The sequence below is a fragment of the Glandiceps talaboti genome, chromosome 7 (assembly GCF_964340395.1).
Source record: "Glandiceps talaboti chromosome 7, keGlaTala1.1, whole genome shotgun sequence".
NCBI classification, from domain to species: Eukaryota; Metazoa; Hemichordata; class Enteropneusta; family Spengelidae; genus Glandiceps; species Glandiceps talaboti.
Genome location: NC_135555.1, coordinates 17,337,250 through 17,355,798, shown reverse-complemented (window position 1 = coordinate 17,355,798; position 18,549 = coordinate 17,337,250). Strand labels below are relative to the sequence as shown.

General features: G+C 36.5%; 1 protein-coding gene across 1 annotated transcript in view; it reads right to left on the bottom strand.

Annotated features, from left to right (window-relative positions):
• Positions 1 to 18,549, bottom strand: part of LOC144437589 (uncharacterized) — a 33,853-nt gene that overhangs the window by 11,331 nt on the left and 3,973 nt on the right. The window contains exon 2 of the mRNA XM_078126557.1: positions 1,585 to 1,782. Within this exon, the coding sequence (XP_077982683.1) occupies positions 1,585 to 1,762 (178 nt within the window). The 5' untranslated portion in view covers positions 1,763 to 1,782. The remainder of the gene's footprint in view (positions 1 to 1,584; positions 1,783 to 18,549) is intronic.

The following is an 18,549-nucleotide window of genomic DNA, read 5'->3' as shown; positions in this document are numbered from 1 at the left end:
CTATGCATGAAGTAAGCCAAGAAAAGACTTCATGCAAAGACAACATTTGGTAAAATTAACAATACAACTGATACAAAAACAACAGTGGGTACCTTTGATGTAGGATCACATGATACTTTTATCAGTTTGTTTATATTATGTGGATGTTATAATGTACCAGTCTTCACTGTAGTCAATCAGCAAACAGAGTTATTGGTCGTGGGACTCCTGTGGTGTGATTATATTTTTATAAGTTACTGACACTAATTACTCTGTATGTCTTCCGCATGAAACTTGTCTCATTCCTGCTTATAATATAATTACCACAAGCAAGCAAACGCACCAGTATTTTTTTTCCGCGTGTTTAGTGTGTAATGGTTGGTATGGGCACTGTACAGACAGGTCTGTGATCCTGTACGTGTCTGTTATATGGACTATTGTGGTACAGTTGACCCCCTCCACTGTTTATGTTTTGACGTACAATACCCAGACGATTTATGACCTTTTCGGGAAAACAACCATGAGCGTCAATTGGATCCCGCACGCATGGATGTTTGGGTATACTAACAGCTGAGTGTTCCATCTGCCAACTGTAATACCCTAGCAACATATTCTGGGGACCTTTGACGTGGCAAGAAAACTGATTATGCAACGTTACAGAATCCTGAGTGCCTGGACATCACATTTATTTCCGTTCCCACGGACGTAACAGGTGAACATCTGAATACATGTAGTGGGCTGTTGTTTTACGTGGTTTCACATGAGTTAAAACAATGGGGTGGGTATGTTTAATCTCAGATGATTCAGGGGGGTTATTGTTTGTGATTTACAATGAACACATTGCACTGTTGATTGCTCCATGTGGACAATTGACGGCAGTATGGGGGTTTGGGTGAGGCGCCGAGATTTGCTTTTGAAGTTAAAAACGCATTTGAATTCTAAACATGTATTTATTTTTTTAAACATGTAAGCAAATAAATAATGTCTGGTAGGCTGTAAAATGTAGCATAGTCCCTCTATTGACTGATAAAGGAATGAAAGACGTATTATCATTTTAGGCCTCTAGATGAAATTCAAATATGTGACCAAAAACGGTCCTGTAGAAATTAACTTGTTTGCGCGCATCTTCAGTGCTTAGCTGTAGCTACGGACGTTGTTGATTTTCATTCTGAGGAAAAATCTATGAAATTTTGAAGAAAAAAGCCCGCGAAAATATATTTTAGTTAAAATCGCTACAGTGCATTTACACAGTATACCAGGCTGAATAATGGGCAACAAAACTGTACGTTCTATGGGAACCATAGTTGAACACCAGACACACACACACACACACACACACACACACACACACACACACACACACACACACACACACATAAACACACACACATACATACATACATACATACATACATACATACATAGATACATACATACATACATACATACATACATACATGCATACACACATTCACTCACTCACTCACTCACTCACTCACTCACTCACTCACTCACTCACTTACTCACTCACTCACTTACTCACTCACTCACTCACTCACTCACTCACTCACTCAAATATAGTTTTCAACAATTTTTTTTACTTACCATCCTCTTCAAGGTTTTTGGAAAGTATGCCCGAAATAAATTGTCTGTGGTTTTTCAGGGCATGTGTGGCCTTTTTAAATCCACTTTCAAAAGACTTGAGGTCTTTACAGCCTGGTTTTGCCTTTTCGTAGAATCCCATAGCGATGAAGAGTTTCAGTTTAGCTTTACAATTATCCATGGCGTACCCATGACACAATCCTGAGAAAGAAAAATAAAGAAACAAATGCATCGATTAAAAATTCACATTGCTGTGGGACTTTTTCAAGTTGCTGTGGATTTTTTTAAAAAGTTGTAGGTTTTGTTTAAGTTACTGTGGATTTTTTGTAAGTTGCTATGGATTTTTTGTAAGTTGCTGTATCTTTTTTTCAAGTTTCTGTGAGATTTCATTTCTAAAACTAATGGTTTTGGGGTCTTTTTCCAAGTCGATGTAGGGGGGGGGGGTTTCATGCCACTGTGATTTTTTCAAGTTACGATGGGATTTTTTCAAGTTGCTATGTGGTTTTGTTTATGTTCCTCCCTTGAAGGGCAAACAAATCGTGTCCTGCATACTTAGCCGGATTTTCTTAGCGATCATTATAAGTTGCAAACTCATGAACCACTATGCGGCTTACTATTAGAGGAAACCGGCACAATCAAGTCAACCCTTTTATACTTCCTCAACTCCATGAGGGGCATGCAAATGCTTTGCAACCTCTATTAGCGCAGAGCACTCTCGCATTCACATTGCCTCTAACCTACCAGGTCCCCAATTATACAGCTGGGTTGACTGAGGCGCAATCGTGGTTCAAATCTTGCCCAAAGACGAGAAACAAATGGCAATGGCGAGGCTCAGACCCACACACAACCCTGCAGATTCCAAGCCAACCGCGCACTCTAACCATTCTACCATCATGACTTGATGTACGAGTACTTAGGAATATTGTGATGACACTGCGTTATTATATTGTGTGTATTATACATATAAGGGTAGTATCACACTGATGAAGTACAAGTCAACCTAAACCTTGGATCTGGACATTTATCATCCTCACATCATATCTATTCCAGAAAATAATAATAATTGACACTAACTCACAAAAGGAGTACTTGTGACCTTGCCCTTGGTTCGACCATACACATCCAAACGGTATCTAGCAATGTCCTATACACGTATTTGACAGCACCATATACGGTCGATAATTAAATAGCGGTTATTACCCACAGATCGGTATTGAGCTAAACAAAGGGTATGCTAATATTGTGGTTAATTACCACGGCGTGTATTTTGATCCACCACACATTGTATACGGGTATTGTTATTAAGGTAATGAAGATTATTATATCGAGCTCGTATCGGTCAATGACCTATATAACACTACTCTATGCTAATTACAATTTCATGAAATATACATGACTCTGGTAAGGCCTAATAAAGATAATTAAGCGGTTCCAATTACCCTCAATTTTAGAATAGGTTGGGTAGAGAGATTTTGTATTTTATTTTACATAATGTTTTTTTTTTCATATATGTGTGTGTGTAGTTCAGATATGTTTTCCGTTGTTTTCCATATTGTCTCTGTGTTATTGGTATATCATATGGTTTCTTCTCATCAGATGTACAGCCATTACAGATGTGAAGAACAGTTTCATATTGTCTTTTTACATGTATGCCCTTTTTCCGCATCCACTATTTCTTGCGAGACTTCACAATTCTCGCGATTTCATACGAATACATAAAAGAAAGTTTAGGGTCGGCGTGAAAAACTAGGTGGGGTTGGGTAATCGGAACCAAACAATTATTTTTTTTTCGCCTTATGAAAACAACATGAAATTGAATATGGATGAATGTGAATTTGAATATTTACTAATTATCTAGATATATTTATTAATTAACTCTAGAAATCAATCCATACATAATTCATAAAAAGATTGTACATTTTTTAATACCTCCAGGCGCTAGGCATGACGGGACATTTAAGCTTACGTCACTTTTAAGAAACATAAGGACATAATTGCGAAAGTTAGTGCAATAATTTTAGCCTTAGTTTTTGTTTTTGAAGCTTGCTATCATTCCAGGGTTGTGGTCAAAACTAGGGATCACGTGATCATAACCTAATTAGCATATATTCTTTTATCTACGGGTATGACGTAATGTCAGTTCATACTATCGTAGCCAGATAATGGTGACTAATTTAAAATGTCCATGTTTGCTTCGGAAACACGACAGAACACTCGCTTTGGACCGATGTTGTTGCAGATTATAGTCGTCATTGACAAAAGATTTTCTTTCAGTGCCACAGGGGGTTATGTATGGGTTATATTTTCTGATTTTGGATCTCTGAAATCGCGGGGTCGATTCTTCCATGGTTTCCCAAACTGTGTCGTTTTCAAACTGCGATATCTTGACGATATCTTGTAAATATTCGTAAATACCTAATAACGCCATCATTTTGTTTTATGGCCATCCTTGGATAGAATATCAGCTCACAAGTGACTGTGTGCTAAAAATGTATCAAAACTGAAACTGCACTATATCAAGTTTCGACCTGCAATAGGAGTTACACTGCAAACAAGGCTCTGTATCTCTCTATGGATCACTACAATCAGGAAATGGTTACATTGTACATACACGAATCCGAGATGGAAGTCAGGAGGACGTTCCACAGAAACCCAAGTCGTGTTTGCGTCAAAGTATAGTAACCTACTTCCGCTTCACAGCTCTGCATGACTGATGTATTGAAAATAACGGGGTAACAAACACTGTATGTGGAAATGTGTATTTTTTAATGAAAAAGAGAATTGTATGATACATACACAAAGCGAAATATAATAATTATGTTGCATCTGTTTTCCAAGCAACATCATAGTCTAAATGGATCGAAGCTAAACAGTTTAATACATTATTAATTAATCGGAAATGTTTGTAGCAAATACCGCGTTACATACATACATACATCCTTACATGCAATAATTCCTGTAGGCTACAATGGCGACGATGTAAAACGCGCTCAGAAATAACTGGGTACGGTATGGGTATTCAACAACTATGTTAATCTTTCGCTCTGCAAACTATCAAATATCGCACTAAAAAGTAAACAAACAAGTTGTTAACGTCACACGAGGGTTTCTTGTTATAAGAAATTATTACCGTCTATTAGTGTTGTTCTACCAAACGCCTGTTGTCACGGTTGTTAGGTCGGTGTAGTTCTCGGGCCACTTGGTCCGGGGTGCCGTGGGTCACTGCAGTTCTTTGGCCCGGGCTCTTTGGTTCCGTTCGGTGCACTGTCGGTGCAGTTCTCGGATTCAGTATAAGAGTTTCCGATAGCATGACATAAAATTCAAATAGTATTGCTGCCTACCTGTATGCACAGTCGTTGCAAGGTATTTCCTATTTTATTTTATTAAGAAACATTTGTAGTCTGTTTGTTTGTAATCTAATACCTCAGCAGTTCCGTCGAATTTATGTGATTGTCCGGTGAACGAAAAAAAAATAGACACTTTTAGTTTTACCCACCAATGACTTTAAATATTGTAGCTTCATTAGAAGCGAATTGTTTTATCTATCAATGAACGCTTAAAAAAATACCGCATTTCATTCAGTCGTTCCGCGTCCATATACCCTTCGCCCATGTAACGGGTGTGTTCAGATAAAGACATGTCCGTTCTCGCTCATCCAACAACAATTAAAAGTGTCATACACATAATGGTGGATATGACCGTTGGAATGACCCCTCTTTTTGTTATCATTCACAAAATGTTTCATATCGGGGATCAGGCTAGACCAGCTGCAAGTTATAGCTTGACTCCACATTTACTCATCTCTCTCTCTCTCTCTCTCTCTCTCTCTCTCTCTCTCTCTCTCTCTCTCTCTCTCTCTCTCTCTCTCTCTCTCTCTCTCTCTCTCTCTCTCTCTCTCTCTCTCTCTCTCTCTCTCTCTCTCTCTCTCTCTCTCTCTCTCTCTCTCTCTCTCTCTCTCTCTCTCCTCTCTCTCTCTCTCTCTCTCTCTCTCTCTCTCTCTCTCTCTCTCTCTCTCTCTGTTTATATCGCTTTTACATGACCACGATGATTTGTAATCATTTTTATTAGATAAATAAATCATTATTCATAATTTTTAATTATGTCTTTGACCTCCTTGTTTAAAAAGTATGTGTAATCTATTCTATTGGACTAGGATATTTTCCCGCCTTCTTCTTGTACGAATGTTACCTACTACATATACATGTTTTCCACTTAAAGGACAAATAAAAGAAATTATGTGTTTCTGATACCTCGACCGTCCCGAGTTTAGGCCATCAACCCTAAAACATTTGTTACATTCAAAGAGGTAAAAATGGTGAAAATCTACTTTTATTTCTGTGTGAATTCTATTGCCAAAGTTTCTTTTGGTAATTTTTTTTAATATTCCAAAACTCTGCATATTGTGTTTGTTAAAGTCTTAAAGTTTAAATTAAAAAAAAAACATACATGATAATTGTTCCAGTATATTGAATGCATTTTAGGTACACGTGTAATATGGGAATAGAGTATGTGTCAAACTTTAAGAATCTACCAACTTTCACTGGCTGCTGACCATGGATTTTATTTGAACTTCAACAGATTATACCTTGTGTAGTAGTATGGATGCTGTTACTGTTTATATCATTAACTTGTGTGTTATCTTTATGGTGTCCAGCTCAACATGAAACCTTGTGATCAGGCTCACTGATCTTGATAGTTCATTTAATAGCTTTGGCTAGGTTTGGGGAAAAGCACGGTAATACTGGTTAATGGTAGTTTCGTTCAAGGTGTCAAATTTTATCACAAGAAACATCGGCGTGTGAAATGTCCAATTTAATAAATGTAAAGTGACGTGACGTGATGTATGAATAGAACGCCGCCATCATTCCACTTTCTTGTATCGTTGCGTGACCTCGCTTTTACGTAACTTAGTCTATTGAAACCGATTCTTATTGAGTATTGAGACAACACAACCATTCAAAATACTATAATACTAGTCTAAGATATGTCAGGGGAAATCAAGCAACCGAAAGGTACATTGTAAACCACAATTCTCCACAATTGTCAACATTTGGTGACCATAGACAGATCTCTACAATTGTCAACATCTGGTGACCATAGACAGATCTCGACAATTGTCAACATTCTGTGACCATAGGCAGATCTCGACAATTGTCAACATTTTGTGACCATAGGCAGATCTCGACAATTGTCAACATCTGGTGACCATAGACAGATCTCCACAATTGTCAACATTTGGTGACCATAGACAGATCTCCACAATTGTCAACATCTGGTGACCATAGACAGATCTCGACAATTGTCAACATTCTGTGACCATGGGCAGATCTCGACAATTGTCAACATTTTGTGACCATAGGCAGATCTCGACAATTGTCAACATCTGGTGACCATTGGCAGATCTCAACAATTGTCAACATTTGGTGACCATAGGCAGATCTCCACAATTGTTAACATTTAGTGACCATAGGCAGATCTCCACAATTGTCAACATCTGGTGACCATTGGCAGATCTCCACAATTGTCAATATTTGGTGACCATAGGCAGATCTCCACAATTGTCAATATTTGGTGATAAAGGCAGATCTCCACAATTATCAACATTTGGTGAAAATTGGCAGATCTCCACCCGGGATCTCGATAATTATCGAAATAAGTTGGCCATAGACAGGTCTTGGCCAATCATCCATATCTGTTGCACATATGCAAATTTTGATAATTTTGATATTGTCCAGGCCATGAAGGTGTCTGACTGTATACTGGTTTATGTTGTTAGAGGTGGTTTTTTTTTCTTGAATTAGTACACAATGTAACATTGACCGCCACGTGATAAGAGCAATAAAGAATCATTTTACAATAGCATGTACTTCTTGTGGTCATTTCATTATAATGGCGATTTTCTATCCCCAAAATATCATTTTTCAATTATGAAGAGGCAATGGCAAGGTTTTTCGTACTTTTTTTACTATTTTTTTTTCTGAATAAAAGGTAGCATTTTTATTGCATTTAATCCCCCTTATATCAAAATGCAAAATAGCAAGATTTGAATGAGCAGTTTCTTGCTACATTTTGTCTAAGTGAAATGAACCATACAGACATCAAATGAACAAGGCAAAGGTTATTTTACGCGCCCTTCATGGGGTGTTTGATACTAAGAAAAACATTGGCGCCCGAATGTCTGCATGGAGTTATAATACATTGACATGGCCCCGTTATTTTATTTAGACTATATGTAGCAAACAATGCGATTTTGCTATTGAAGTGTGGCATATGCAGTTTCTTGTTGGTTTTTGTGTGGTTGTAGCAAACAGAAAAGCATGGTATCGCGAAATTCACTGCATCATGTTCATTGATGTACAATTTGATTATGTTATGACATGAATATTGTTTTTGTGACAAGCATACCTCCAATCTCTTCATAAACATTTTAGATCGTGCTTATGGGGTCAAGTGACGTCATCTTTTTCGCTCACAATATCTGCATGACGTCATCTTTTACACATTCAACAGTTGCGCCCTAAAATGCAATTTGAAGGCAATGTTTAAGGTTAGGTTTTTCTGTAAATATATATATCACTTTTTCTGAAAATATATATAATTTGTCACTTTTTCGAATAAACAAAATTTGACCAAACAGCAAAAAATGCGCCAACCGTCTGATTTCAACCTACCTCTAACTTCTAACCGTCTTCGTGTTTACGGCAAAACAATTAAAACTGTGCGGCGAACGCAGATATGTGAACTATCGCGATCTACCGAGTCAGTATCACGGAATTGCCACATTAGTCTGTACACAGCAGACAGTCTCAATGTGTGGAACTCGCTTCAGGTCGTGTGAACATGATTTATTCCCAGGCGGTGTGTAGAGAAAGCAACAAAACACCAAATAAAAGGCGTTTTGTGGTTTGTTTGTTTGTCCTATACAAAGTCAAGAATGCATAACAAGACCAGAGTATACAAATGTACATTAAGTTATTGTTGTGCTGTTGTGCATTGGTTCGGATCACTAACACCGAAGTTTAATACTCGCGCATAGATAAGATTCATACAAGTGTAACAAATTTAATGGCATACTTGGCGCTTTATCTCTTTTTCAAGTTTATTGATATTATACGACACAGATTCTCGCCCAATCAAGCTTTCTTGCACATCTACACTGTCTTCATGATTGTGTTCTTCACACGATCAGAAAGCAATGCAACGTAGGAGACGCACGAACGAGTCGGTAGTCATCAAAATTTTGTAAAAATGTCATTGCTGAGCCAAAGTTTTGACAACAGTAGATCCCTAAAGATAATTTTCAATATATCTTTACGAAACACAGCTCAAAGTTGCCAAAAGTTTATAAAAAAAGATTTGTTTAAGTGGTGTTAGCGGGAAACTGTTTCTGCACTGTAGAGGTAATAAATAGAACCACCAAAAGAATTTTCAAAGTAAACAGACAGATCAGAAGGTCTCCTACATGCATTAAAGTTATTAAGTGAACTTCCGAACAGATATGACTTACAACCCTTTTTCATGTTAGTGTTCATCGACTGTTTGGTACAACCACGTAGAAACCAACAGGAAACCCCTAATACATTTTAAGATAGCAAGATTGCAAATTCTTGGTACATTTTGTCTAACTGAAATAAACCACACAAACATACCACAACTAAACACAGACAAGCGGCCTCCATGCAATGTTATGATGTCTGCATTTGATCTGTATGGTGGCATGTTTTCTTCATTTCATTTACGAAATACAAAATAACATGTGTACATGTATAGCATGTGCAGTTTCTTATTAATTTCTGGTGGTTATATGAAACAAAGCCAGTGAACACTGACATGAAACGGGATGTCGTGATTCGGTTACGTGAAGATATATTTAAAAGACACACTGTAACTAGGTTAATATCCCGCTACGAATCGCTTATATTTGATGACTAGGTGAAAATTGTGATTTCACTAAATGACAGGAGTGATTGATATTTTCGAAGTAACTTGAGGCAATATCATACCGATAACAAATCGATAACTTGAGTAATAAACTTTTTTGAAGCAACATTTTTTGAGCACAGTGACTGACAACTACTGTATAAACTTCTGATTAACACTTAACATGTATATGGAAAGAAATCATTGATATTTTCTGTCTCTCTCTTTTTCGGGAGGGGGGAGGGTCATTCAGCGGACAGCACAACAAAATGTCGCAGCTGGTCCTGTCGAACATTAAATGTTGGTATTTATTTCGGATTTTTAATTTATAGAACAATTTTACCATGGCTTCCTACTTGGAAAATTAAGGTTGATCAAGTCTGTCTTTTAAGTCACTACATTGCAAAAAACTAACACATGTGTTAGAAGTTTGTTATTGTACGTACAATAACAAACAGTTTTGCACATCTTTTTATTAATATTTTGCAAATTATTGAGTTACAAACAAAAGACTTGACATATGCTGTTTCACATTTTGATTTGTCAAGTAGGAAGCTATGATGATAAAAATATTTTATATAATTAAAAATCCAAAATAAAAACTCAACCCTCATCCATATGACCACTTCAAAAAAAACACGGATTGAATAAAAGTACAGTTTTTGGTTAGTTGTTGCCTAATGTTTTCTTTCCCTAAGACCTTTTATTATTATTTTTTTAGTTTTGTTTAGTTTCTCGGTAACCCAACTGGAAGCTGTCTGTACATATGGCCGCAATCACGAACCACTATTTGGAACGTGTGAATTAGGATCCTCTTCCCAGACGCAACGCGACGACCACAATACTAACCATTGGCCTAATGACCTGTTAAAGCAATAAAATGGGTGTTGTTACCCTCTGTCTGATTGCCATATAAAAAATTGGGAATGCAAATCACGAAAATTGATAGCATAGGGGTTATTGTCCTACCGTGAAAGGTCTGTGACCGTCTGACTTTGGGGATAGGGACGCGTAAACTATAGTAAACAGACAATGACACGACATTAGTAAGAAAGCTGGGCCTTTATAGCTACAGTGGTGGTGGTGGTGTTAGTGATTGCATGCAACAGTAGTAAAACCACCGAGAATCTTTGCACCAAGTATATCATGGATGTACATGTACATGTGTTGGGGATACATCATATCCATGACTCAGTGACTATACTAAGGCCTAAACAAAAAAGTGTTACCCGACCCCCCCCCCCCCCCACACCTAGTTTTTCACTGCCGTCCCTAAAAAAAAATTTACGTATTCGAGAAAAATAAAATAAAATCGCGAACATTGTGAAGTCTTGCAAGAAATAGTGGATGCGGAAACTGAGATCAATTTAAAAAGACAGTATAAAACTGTTCTTCCAATCTCTAATGGCTGTAAATCTGATGGGAAGAAACCAATGATAATAATAATAATAATAATAATATTTATTTCTTATAGAGCGCATTATGTCAATAACACAGAGACCATATGGAAAATAACGGAAAATATAACTACCTGAACTAGACACTCACATATGAAAAAAATGTATATATAAAACATAAAATATAAAATCTACCTACCCACCTATTCTAAAATTGAGCATAATCGGAACTACGCAATTTTGTTGTTAGACCTAACATGTATAGAGCAAGCTCCTCTACAAGTAACTCATATCGCGAGTGGACGACTTGTATATAGTTTGTGTACTAAGACTTACGAAATGCCATGAAAAGGCGAGATGACATGAATTGGTTTTATAAGCTTTAATAAAGATGAAAACAATGGTATAAAACATCGAAAAAAATTATGTTTAAGTATGTTTAGGTTGATGCATGCCCTTTGCCTTCTCCTAACGTTCCACCTTTTAGCCTATGTATACTAAATCATGTAATCGAATATATATATATATATATATATATATATATATATATATATATATATATATATATATATATATATATATATATATATATATATATATATATATATATATAGGTCCCTTAGGTCACTCGTATTTACCTTGGCTGAATAACATTTAAATATACTTCAGTAGGAAGAGAGCTTCATGTACATTTTCATACTCCACACGCACGCACGCACGCACGCACGCACGCACGCACGCACACACACACACACACACACACACACACACACACACACACGATGTATATAAACCCTGTCTAAGTCCTTTAACTATTGAAATAGCTCAGCTGTGTAGATAATTTTGGTCTCTGGTGTTTATCGTTATACAAACATTGGTCAGTAGATTGGAAATGTGTGGTAGAAACGTCTATCTTTTGTCATAAATGCATAAAAAAATAGCAGGGGTTAAATACATTCCGGATGAAGTTATAAATCTACATTATATAAATAAAGATATATTGTAGATTTCTGGCCACTTCAAAGGAAGCCACGCTCATAAAATATGCATTCACTATTGTTTTAATACCAATGCCACCTTGCTAATTCTATTCAGTATCTACAATGGAATGTCAACAAAGCCGACCCTAGCATTGTCATAAGTATCTATTACAGGGATGTAATCCACACCGGAGTTATCTTTTGTTTCACGTCATGGAACTGTTCTATTGAAAGTGTTTCTCTTGATGAACTATTGTTCTAATGTCACTGATAACCCCATTAAGAGCCCCTGGCTATTGTTTGATATACTCCTTTCAATATCCCACTACGACAATTTGACATTACTTCAAAATCACAATCGTGACACTATCGTATGAATATCTCCTTTGTGCCACATTTTATTGAAACAAGGTTTTTGTCGGTAATATATTTCTCCAGTTCCAAAATTGGTTTTTTAAAGTGTATTTTATCTAAATGAGCAAGTGTTTTGTCCTCTAGTACACTTGTTTGCCATTCATGATGATACGACCCTAGACATCAATAAAAACAGAAAATAGTCTTGGTTGAGCTGTCCGTGTACATGTATTATTAAAGCGGTCTGAAAGATACTTCTGAATCAGAGCCTTTGTAATGTAAAGACATTGTCAACTTTACAGTATCCCTTACGCAATCCTGCTCGGGCTTCAGTTAGCAACTTAGAATCCTCTGTCCATTGCACTAAACGTTCATATAACATTTTAGTAAATATTTTGCTTGTGACTGACAATATAACGAAATTTTCCCTATCAGGTTTAATTTATTGTCCTATTGTTATGAAATAAATTAAATTATAATTAAAGCCACATAAACCAAATTTGTATCCAAAAAGAACTTCATACATCTGTTGTCCAAGTTATTTTACCTTGTTCATCCAACATTTTATTTGTTATCAATTTGAATCAAAACTAACCAATGCCATCAAAGTTTATGCATTACGTGTTTGTTAGATATCCATGCTGTATACGTAGTCAACATAGAGAGTTAGTTTCCAAGTATGACTGGATGTGTTTGTTCTGACCCAATGTTTTTTTTCTGCAAAATTGTATACCTGTATACTCTCAATATCCATGCACTGTTTATACTCAGACAATGTCTGCCTTTGAACAGAAAGTTTTAGTGAGCAGATAATATAAAGTGTGTGAGCTTCACATGAATGTCCGTAAAATCAATATTGCTAGTTGACCGAGTGCTTGCTTGTTGACCAAGTGTTAACTGCGTTGCCCAATTCCCTTTGAAAATAGCATTTTATGTTATATGATCTGATCTGATGCCATCTGTTATGACGTGATGTGAGGTGATGTGATGTGATGTGATGTGGTGTGGTCTGACCTGATCTGATGTGATGTGATCTGATGTGATGTGATATGATGTGATGTGATGTAATGTGATGTGATGTGGACAGGATGCGATATACAACACTGTGTCTTTAAAGGGCCATGTTTTAATTCCGGGTCACATTGGTATTACATCAACCATAAGGATTACATGAAACCATTCGTTTGTTTAAATTGTCCATCTGTTTTATAATCTGTCAAACCTATATATATATATATAACTCGGTGAGTATCAATATGCTAAGACAGTGCCCTATACCGCAGTGGCAGAGCGAAATAGTATATATATATATATATATATATATATATATATATATATATATATATATATATATATATATATATATATATATATATATATATATATATATATATATATATATATATATATATATATATATATATATATATATATATATATATATATATATATATATATATATATATATATATATATATATATATTCACTATGAGGACATCGGTACATATACACTCATGTTACAAGTAATAATGCGAACGTCAACTGTTATATATTTAGCAAACTACATGTACTTCTATGGGTCTGCAACTCAGATCAGCGGACCAGACCAACGGAATGGGCAAATACTTACATCTTATACCTAGCACGGTTTACATAACAGCTACTATTTCAAATGAGCCACTTTCAAAAAAGGTTCAAATGACAAATGATACCTCGAAGCCTTCTCAGTACTGAGCGATCCAACCAAGCATTTTATTTTTAAATATTCTTGTTTGTTTTATGGGATTGTTTTTTTTTGTTTTCTTTTTGTATTGTTGTTTTTAGATATATATTATTAGAACGTCTCTTACAAGTCTAGTTCCGCATCTATATTATTTGGTGTAACACACGCTTGAAAAGTTACACGCTTGACTTTGTGAACGTCAAATATTTCACGTTTTTCAGGCAGGGAAAAGGTTAAAGAGTTTTGACTTGTGGGATATCCAATCGTGACAACGTGTGCCCTTCTCTACATGTACACTGTAAAGTTAAACGAGTCGTGTCAAAGGTTATACACACCAGATTCACCCGAGATTCGCTTTTTAGTCTATTGATAATCTCGTCGTCAGGGTTCATCGCCTCCCCATTTCATGATACGACTTTAGACATCGATACAAACAGGAAATAGCCTCCACGTTGAAGCTAGACAGTACATTTGACACATCAGATTAGATTTTCTATATGGGCTAGGGGTAGGACTGAAGATTCCCATTCAAAATAGACTACATGTAAAAAAAAAAAAAGTCAGACACTGGAACAATCAGTGACAATAAAACTAAATATATCCACTTCGATATATCACTTAAATAACGACATGAGGGGTCACCAGGGGTGCCTTATTTCTCTTCAACTTGTGTACGTTATAAGGCATATAAAAAGATTTATTGGCCAACTTAAAGTCATGCTCACATTCCAAAAGTCTTAAGTCACGCATACAATCCCAAAGACACGGTACATAAATTGTGTGATAAAATAACAGTACATAAATGAAAAACCAACACATAGACATTGAGTATTTGATACAAAGAAAAAAAATGGTTTATGAGCGTGGGTATATGACTTGCGATTGTTGACTATTTTTTGTTGACAAGAGACTCGGTGACACGGAGGCGGGGGTCAATCGTTTGTCACTCACAATTATATCATATAACCACAAAAAATGTTCCACATTTTTCAGAGAATTGTTGCCAGTCCACCACCTACGAACGTACAATTGTATTGGAGCTAGTTCACCTGCGCTGCAAGTAACTGTCGTTTACCAACATAGGCGTTGCTACGTTTTGCATGTGTATCATTTTGGAGGACAATGTTCTTACTAACACCAACCAAGTGCCACATTTCATCGTCTGGCACAAACATGCTGGCATTTTCTTTGCGTGAGTTACTTTTTAGGTCATCGGCATCCTTAAAATGAAACACGTGTCGCGCCAGAGGATAAAATGTAGCAATATCAGTTAGATTTTTATCGACGCATGCAGACGACGTTTTGCTTCAGGTTAACTGACTTCTGTTATAGTATACATTTGTATTTGAAACTTCTCACATGGAATGAGTTTACATGGTGTAGTACGGTATCTTGCGCGGGTCGAATGATGACGTTTCACTATCCTCTATGTCAGTGGACCATATCACGACAGGGTGAATAGACATGTACTGCGAACTGTTTGAGTATAACCTGGAGTCCATGCGGATGGGGGTTTTAAATTTGACTCCTCCCCATCCGCATGGATTCCAGGCTAGTATGAGTATAGATATTTGAATTTGCAAGTCGACACAGGTTAACGCTTGAAATTAGTGTGATTGTGATGTCGAGTCGATGTGAACTCGTGTACTTCACGTTATACAAGACTAAATATCGCGACGTGAAAGTATCAGTTGACGTGAGAGTATCGACAATATAGGAAAACCCGCTTGTATTAGTTTTTATTTGGTTGGCTTGTTTGTTTTGTTTATATTATGTTTTGTTTCTTTTGGTTTGTTTGTTTGTTTGTTTGTTTGGGGGTTTGCTTTTCATGGTTCCTCTCACCTTGCAACACTACACAGCTTTTCACAAATGAAAGAGCACAGCTATTGTTTTTTCAAAATGGCGGCCGAAATGCTACCCCTTTCCCCATGATGAAGTGGTTCAAAAAAGACAAATTCTAAAATTAGGTATTAAAGCTACACTAGCTGCAACTGAACATATTTTTTGACAATGTTTTGTTAGATACAATAACTTACTTGTAATATCATGCACCCTGAACACTCCTGAATCAGCTATGGATGAACGTGGTTTTTTTTGTAACTGTATACATAATATGAATTTGGGTCTGCACCCAAAAATCAGCGCCCTCAACGGCTATCACGATATAAACCTGCTATTGCAATACTAATGGATAAGATCGACCATGGATTAACATGTACAATATCTTATTTTTGGTATTTTAACACTTTTCAGTGAATAGATTGTGGTTGTCTGATTGAAAAATGACACAATAGTTTCACTCAAGATTTAAACTTGTCACTACACCACCTATGGATAATACCAAACACTAATTAACAGATATACAATGTCTTTTTATGAGTACTTGACCAATTTTTAGAGATTATGTCTTTGGTTATTTGATGGAGAGAAAAATATCCCAGTTGCAGCAAGTGTAGCTTTAAAATAACTTCTAGAAAAAACACCATGATTTCAGTGATCTGATCATGAATGATAAAAAGGAAACTATATTATAACATAGCAATCAATAATATACGTAAATGTTATCCACTGCGCATGCATCTGTTTACTCGTTTCAACGGCTTGATTGACGTCATCATAAATAATCCAGGAGCCATTACCCTCCGGTCGTTAATGTAAACTGTTCAAAATTTATTGTCGTTTAAGAAAATATTTCATAGCGGACATATAATAACCTTGTCGGGAATTTGCATGTACTAAGGCGCCAACTGTACATGTTGAAAAAATAACGATTCTAAAAAAGATATTGAAAACAGGCCATACTGATCATAATCATAGCAATAAAATTCATGGACACCTATTAAATACTTATTTGCATTTTTATTGTTTTTGATGTACCGCCAAGTTCGGTATTTATTGAAATAATTTGCTCCATCAAGTTGAAGATGAAAGGCAGAGTAAACAAATACATGTGCATTGCTGACTTGACAAGACTCGAATACGAGCGCACACGCAGTGACAAGTGACGACATTGATTGTCGTTCGAAGGTGGACTTTCTGCCTTCAGATTCATAGGTTTGCCGTATTGAATGCCGTTCAAAGCCGGACTTTCTATCTGATTCCTGGCTTTGCGACGATATCGGCTTTACGGTGCTGTTCTCGCGTTTCACACGGCAGCCGACGAACTCCATGCATTCCGAGTTCGAAGAAGCAGTGGCCTTATGATTTTTCCGTCTATCGTGTATGTATGTATTGTATAAATCGGGTATAAAAATCAGACGTGCACTTCCCTACTCAGTCAGGAGTCATGGGAATATTGAAATACTGCGCTGAAAACAAGAATAAAACGTGTTGTTCGAATACAAAATGGACGAAAATGTTACGTTACCATGACTACAACTTTCGCAACGCACATATATCCTAAACTACACCCGCCCAGACACCATGTCTCCATATTTGGTTTGAAACAACCACGTATATTGTCAATTTTATGAGCAGTCCTCTTGATGAATAGACTTCGCAACACAGTGACTGCATGCATGCATGCAAAACGGCTCCTTTACCTATACGTCTAAGGTCGTAGTGATACTGTGTAGGAACTAGACTAATAGGCTTCCTGAATCTAACATATTCTGAGCTTTCCCACGAAGGCTTTGTGACTCGTCCTCTCTCGATGTTTATGTAATTTTTGTACATATATCTATTTTGTATGTATTCATTTAATTACTTATTTATATTTTTATATATTATTGTTTTGTGTGTGTGTTTGTTTGTTTGTTTGTTTGTTTGTGTGGTTTTCGGCAAAAAAAAGGAGAACATTGGAACGACTAAATAATAAATACATATTTGTATTCAAGCTAGGGAGTTAAAGTAAATGTTAGCCCATAATAGGATAGGGATAAGAATAGCATTAGACTCCCTAGCTAACCTGATTTGTATAGTTTTCAATGGGTGGACACTGTGCTACATATTATCTATTTTAAATCACCCAATCGTATCCTGAGATTCGACAGACAATTGAGAGATTGGTAGAAAGTAACTCCTCTAATTCATCTAAAGTAGTTCTAATCTAAAGTAAAAATATAATTACCAACGTTTTCGACCACTCGTAGCTGCAATCGTCAATGTTGTGTACATCAACCAGTCTAGTATTAAAGGTCTGAAGGCTGGATGGTCAACTTGACAAACATTCTCTCCACGCAACGTTTGTCAGATACAACGACCATCCAGGCTACTACTTTGGAGCTACGTATATCAACTATGTGGGCTACAAATATTGTACAGCTTCTATTACTATCCAAGGTCGGGGTATTTTTATATCTGTGTTATTTCAAGGCGTCTGCTTCTTAATGTCTATTATTTAATGAGAACGTAGTATTAAGGGTAGCTTTAACACACTAAAACAAGTCGTAAATATCTCCTACGACTGTTGTCGGTCACGTCCGATAGTAACCTATTAGAGAGAGGTCATGTCCAAAAGTGGGTTAAAGGCACCTGGAAATACCCCGGGGTTAAGTAAATAACGTCGCGTCGTCCGCTAGTAATCACTCTCAGTGCGCCTGGCTAGTTTAGTCCCGGAGTTTAGTGTGACGTCTGCCACCTACCTGACATTGT